Source organism: Diplotaxodon limnothrissa, unplaced genomic scaffold (genome assembly GCF_057381915.1).
Source record: "Diplotaxodon limnothrissa isolate DT_005_m unplaced genomic scaffold, D_limnothrissa_male_GT1.1 unmapped_scaffold_1, whole genome shotgun sequence".
NCBI lineage: Eukaryota > Metazoa > Chordata > Actinopteri > Cichliformes > Cichlidae > Diplotaxodon > Diplotaxodon limnothrissa.
Genome location: NW_028188555.1, coordinates 2,116,366 through 2,122,737, shown reverse-complemented (window position 1 = coordinate 2,122,737; position 6,372 = coordinate 2,116,366). Strand labels below are relative to the sequence as shown.

General features: G+C 42.6%; 1 protein-coding gene across 1 annotated transcript; it reads right to left on the bottom strand.

Annotated features, from left to right (window-relative positions):
* Nucleotides 1–3,719: 3,719 nt before the first annotated feature.
* Nucleotides 3,720–6,056, bottom strand: LOC146607095 (uncharacterized). The gene is made up of 2 exons (XM_085349158.1): nt 4,931–6,056; nt 3,720–4,795 (listed from the first exon to the last, which is right to left on the bottom strand). The coding sequence occupies exons 1-2, from the start codon at nt 6,054–6,056 to the stop codon at nt 3,720–3,722; spliced, it is 2,202 nt and encodes a 733-aa protein (XP_085205284.1).
* Between the last annotated feature and the right edge of the window lie 316 nt (nt 6,057–6,372).

The following is a 6,372-nucleotide window of genomic DNA, read 5'->3' as shown; positions in this document are numbered from 1 at the left end:
CTTCTTTGTAGTGGCAGGTTACAAAACATCATAAGATGCTGAGTGGCCATACAAGATGGAATTTGGTTAGCAACAACTCTCTGAGGCCTTTACTGTGAAACACAACGCTGTCTTATCCGGTTAACTTCAAGATTTAATGTGGGATTTTTTTGTAATCCAAGACATAATGCCAGGTCAACTCATGCTTTGAACCTAATCTGCTCCAGAGCAAATCATGTTCCAAATGTGAGATCAACAGGTAGAAAATCACCACCTACTAACCAGTAAGACCGAAAAAGAACAAAATAAATAAAATCCCCGATCCTGGAAGATCCCTCAGACCACTGTGTGCAGAGAGTAGGAGGGTGTAATGTCTTTGTCTTTCCATGATGAGCAACAATAATGAACATAGATTCTCTACAACAACTTTATTGTTTTGGAAGTATTAATATATTATCCCAAAACTTCTACATTTAACCTTTTAATCAGACCAGCAAAAATCTAGTATTGAATTTTAGCAGCAGTCATAAAAAATTATTTGCTAAAAGCATTTTTGCAGCTGAATATTTTAAATTACAGTTAACTTTACTTTTTGGCTGTTTTACCTGTAAGACATTAAAATAACATGCTAAGGTTTAATAGTCTATATGGAATACACTCTGAGGCCTGGGCAGTGTTGTGCTAATAAGAGAAGGTTTGTGTGTGCAGTGAAACAGTAATTTTTTGTATTTCACAATTTATTGATATGTTTGATCCTTTCTGACCTGCGTTAATGAAGCAGTCATTAGAGCACCATGTCCGCTACAATAGTTCTGTAGTTTGATGCTTGAGTCGTTGCAGACTTGTTGAAACTCCCTCACCCGTCAAAGCAGCGTCTTTGTTATTCGAGTCCAGCAGATGGCAGTGTTTCACTGTCATATGACGGCTGTCTGAAGCTTCAATATGATTGTTCGTTTAAATTAGATCGTTTTATACAATAGTTTGTGTTTGCTAGGTTTGCTATGCAACAGTGGGGAGGAAAAACTCCGTTTTAACAGGAATATCTAGACATGAGTGATTACTGCAGTGGGGCACTATCTGTGCTATCTATAAGAAATGTTAGCAACAATAAAACTCTGAGGATCAGGGCTCCATTTCACTCCAGTGTTCAGTGGCATTTTAAAAGAGTGAATACCGACGCTGAATGTCTTTGTAAAGCAAAAGCACTTTGTTAGCCTTTACAGAGCAAAGCTATGGATCAATGTGCAGTGAAGAAAAATCGAGGTAGCCAGTCTGTCCTTTCCTAACCAATCACAGAGCTCCTTACATTGTTGCGCTGGAGAATAACTAAATATAATATAAAGATGATATTGAAAATAATCTTTTGTAGAGTCACTACTTAGTGGGCAGAGGACAGTTATCACTTTGCTGGATGCTTTAAAGTCGCATGTTCTGTATTTGCAGATTAACAGGATATTAACAGATTAACAGCTTTCATTAGACTTCATATGATAATCAACAGTGAAGTGTTTCTCTTTCAGTGTTTATTCTTGCTCATTGAATGGTCTCTGTTCAGATAATATGCTGCACTCATCTCATGTTTCTTTAAATACGGCATCACTTGTCCAGCTGTCAAACTCTGAAAGAGTTACAGTTTCACCACTGAGCACTTTGAATGGTTATTCTTTTATTTAAAAGCACTTATTCTAGCTGCATCATCAATACGACAAAAACTGTGACTTTAGCAAAAGTTTATCTAAAAATATTTAGGGGGAAATGTTCCTACACCCCTCATGTAAACGTTACACCTCCAAAAGGGAGAAATAATCAGAATAAGGCGTAATCATTGTCTTGATAATAATGACCATGAAAATGAAACTAGGCCTACCTTTAGTTCAGCACACTCAGTGTTGCATAAAGACATGCGAACATGCCATCATCCATTCTGGAGCCTACTTTTAAAAAGAGCGAGCTGTTTATTCTGGCTGAGTAGCAAACAGAACCAACCATGAAAACCTAAACTGGGAAAACACTCGGAAACCTTGAACACTGGGAATATGGAGACACAGGGGGTAGGTGAACAGACACTCTGACAAAGGACAGAGGAAAACAGAGACAATATATATAAGACAAGAAGTAACACAGACACCCTTTTCGGTGACAAAAAAGAGAAAATATCCAGTGAAAGGCAGTTCTCTTGGAAAAACTGCCTTATTGATGTCAACGGTCAGAGAAAAATGTCTGATAGGAAGGCAACCGTAGCTCATACAACCATTTGTTGCAACCAAAGAATGCAGAAGAGCGTTTTGGTCAGCTAAGAACAGGAAATTGAAGCTACAGTTCTCAGAATTTGACATGAGAAGATTGGATAAATGTTGCCTGGTCTGATGAGTCTTGATTTCTGCTCTGACATGCAGATGGTCGGGTCAGAATTTGGCATAAATAGCATGAAAGGATGGATCCATGCTGCCTTATGTCAGCTGTGCAGACTAGTGGTGGTGGTGTCACTGTGGGGGGGAGGGGCGGTATTTTTTTGCTGAAACGTTACATAGTGAGTGTGTGTGTGTGTGTGTGTGTGTGTGTGTGTGTGTGTGTGTGTGTGTGTGAGTGAGAGAGAGAGAGAGAGAGAGAGAACAACTTGAAACAAACTGCAGCAATAAGGGCAAACTAGTGCACAGTTATGTTTACGTGAGCGTTATTTTGTATGCATTTGTACAGTTCCATAACTGTGAGAATACATTGATAGCATTTAACTCTAGTAACAGGCATTTGTACCAGTAAGCATGAAAAAGTAGGGAAAAGAACTAGTATGTAAGCACTGACTAGTACTGTAAAGTATATGTGTATATAGGTCAATCGTGGCTCAAGAGTTCGCAGTTCATCCTGTAATTGGAAGGTTGCCAGATTGAGCCCCGCCTCCGACAGTCTCGGTCGTTGTGTCCCGGGGCAAGACACTTCACCCGTTGCCTACTGGTGGTGGTCAGAGGGCCCGGTGGCGCCAGTGTCCGGCAGCCTCGCCTCTGTCAGTGCGCCCCAGGGCAGCTGTGGCTACAATGTAGCTGCCATCACCAGTGTGTGAATGTGTGAATGACTGAATGTAGTGTAAAGCTCTTTGGGGTCCTTGGGGACTAAGTAAAGCACTGTACAAGTACAGGCCATTTACTGTGCATGTGTTTATGCTCAAGTGTATGAATAAATTATTCAGTTTTAAACAGTTGCAATTTAAACAGTAGAAGAGTGGCACTATATTTATATATTTATAAAGAATTTCAAACAACAATTAATTGATGCTCAAAGCAGGTTTATTTAATTAATATCCAGATTTCCAATTAGTTCCGAATTGATTCAGCAGCAAATCACATCACCAGTCACTTCAAGGCTGTATGTATTATTGTAAGGTAGACCCTACAATAATACATACAGAGAACCCAACAATCATATGACCCCCTATGAGCAAGCACTTTGGCGACAGTGGGAAGGAAAAACTCCCTTTTTACAGGAAGAAACCTCCGGCAGAACCAGGCTCAGGTCGGGGCGGCCATCTGCTGCGACCGGTTGGGGTGAGAGACTGAAGACGTTTGTTGTAGGTCTGATTGAAGGACTGATGTGATGGTAAGTTGTCTGCTGCTCCGCTTTGAATATTGAGAGATTAGTTGATGGATTTCAAGCCAAATTGTGCCCAAGTTTAAGACCACATTCATTGCTTTTTTTTGTTGATGTTATTGTTTTGGGCTTTTTTTCCACAAGAATTTCTAGCTCCCCTAGAATTCTGGCCACCCAAACGATGATTGCTGCTGAGAGAACACAAGGTTTTGTCCCCCTGTACTATTCATGTCAGTGCAGGGGGTTCTCCTTGAGAGGCCAGGGTGGAAAAAGGGATGCTTCAGAACCTCCGAGGGTGTTATGCGCTGATTTGCATCCAAGGCCAACATTTCTTTGATTAGCCTTACAAATAATGTTTGGCCATTTTCCGGTCCTCGCCTAACTTTCAGCAGTTTTTCGAGGTCATCGAGACACTTAAGTTTTATATATCGAGTTTCCTTTGATCGATAATGTGTCTCGTATTGAAATTGTTCTTGGGTCTTAAATGTCCAGCGCTGTTTGTTGTAGTTATCCTCGATGAAATAGCAGTCAGTGTACAGGCCAGACTCTAGGAGATGATCTGGTAGCTGACCCTGGGTTTCAATTATGAATTTTAAAACATCATAATCGTCTTCCCCAGGATAGAGAGGCACCCCTGTAGCAAGCTCCACAGCTACCAGCCCCAGAGACCACATGTCGATTGCTTCGTGGTATGGAATGCCAAGCATAAGCTCAGGTGCACAATAACCAATTGTCCCCACACGGTCACCAGGAATCACTGCAGAAGCAGGACATGCGAGGCCAAAGTCTATGAGTTTGACTTTGACGGGAGACTCACTGCGGTTCACAACCATGATGTTTCCAGGTTTGAGGTCAGCATGCACTATTCCCACAGAACCCAGGTGGAACAGAGCATTTGCGAGCTGATGCAAAATTGGCCTGAGTTCTCTCATTGGGAGACCTCGGTTATTCCGGTCCCCAATGTAGTCCCACAGGCTTTGGTCGAGCAATTCGAAATTCAAGCAAATGCGCTGTCCATCGAGGAAATAGCCGTTCCATTCCACAATGTTGCACCTGTCTGGATCCAAGCGTCGTAGCTGCTCCAGGATGAAAATTTCCAGTTTTGCCTGGAGCAGAATTTCAGGGTCGCTCTTGTTGACTTTAATAGCAACGGTTTTGTTGTTTTTTGTATCGCGACATCTGGTTACCAAACCAAAGCCTCCTTCTCCAAGGAAGGCCTCTACCACGTGGTGATCTCCTAAAATGGTCCCTTCCGTTATTTGAAGATCATCTTCAGAGGCAGATGGGTTGGCTGAGGTGTTGATGTCTCCTTTTTGAGGAAATTCAACTGAGTTTTGGAAACTGCAGCTGAATTTTTGCAATCCATGACTTTTGCAGCTTGAAGGCTGCTGAGAGAGCACAAGGAGTTCTCCCCCTGTACTATTCATGTCAGTGCAGGGGGTTCTCCTTGAGAGGCCAGGGTTGAAAAAGGGATGCTTCAGAACCTCCGAGGGTGTTATGCGCTGATTTGCATCCAAGGCCAACATTTCTTTGATTAGCCTTACAAATAATGTTTGGCCATTTTCCGATCCTCGCCTAACTTTCAGCAGTTGTTCGAGGTCATCGAGACACTTAAGTTTTATCGATCGAGTTTCCTTGGATCGATAATCTGTCTCGTATTGAAATTGTTCTGGGGTCTTAAATGTCCAGCGCTGTTCCTTGTGGTTATCCTCGATGAAATAGCTGTCAGTGTACAAGCCAGACTCTAGGAGATGATCTGGTAGCTGACCCTGGGTTTCAATTATGAATTTCAAAACGTCATAATCGTCTTCCCCAGGATAGAGAGGCACCCCTGTAGCAAGCTCCACAGCTACCAGCCCCAGAGACCACATGTCGATTGCTTCATCATATGGAGTGCCAAGCATAATCTCAGGTGCACAATAACCAATTGTCCCCACACAGTCACCAGGAATCACTGCAGAGGTGTTACATGCGATGCCAAAGTCTATAAGTTTGACTTTGACTTGAGACTCACTGCGGTTCACAACCATGATGTTGACAGGTTTGAGGTCAGCATGCACTATTCCCACAGAACCCAGGTGGAATAGAGCATTTGCGAGCTGATTCAAAATTGGCCTGATTTCTCTCATTGGGAGACCTCGGTTATTCCGGTCCCCTATGTAGTCTGACAGGCTTTGGTCGAGGAGTTCAAAATTCAGGCAAATGCGCTCTCCATCGAGGAAATAGCCGTTCCATTCGACGATGTTGCACCTGTCTGGATCCAAGCGTCGTAGCTGCTCCAGGATGAAAATTTCCAGTTTTGCCTGGAGCAGAATTTCAGGGTCGCTCTTGTTGACTTTAACAGCAACAGTTTTGTTGTTTTTTGTATCGCGACATCTGGTTACAACACCAAAGCTTCCTTCTCCAAGGAAAGCCTCCACCATGTGGTGATCTCCCAAAATGGTCCCTTTAGATATTCCAAGCTCATCTGAGCCGAAGGATGGGTTGGCTGACATGGTGTAAAGTTTGCGCTGTGAATTGGTGAGAAACAAAACTGAACTTGTTTTGGTTTCTCTCGTAAATTGCTCTCAAATCTTCTCAAAAGGGTTTTAGTTGCTGCAGGTCAACGTCCGTTAAGCATAAAGTAACAGGTGAGCGCTCCTATTTATAGGTTTTCGGATCAAAGCAAAGTTATGACGTCAGAAAGGATCAAAGCAAAGTTACCACGTCACAAGCGATCGAAGCGATTCTAATATGTGCGCATGCGCACATATGAGAAGCGATCGAAGGGATTCTAATATGTGCGCATGCGCACACGTGCTTGCTTGTGTA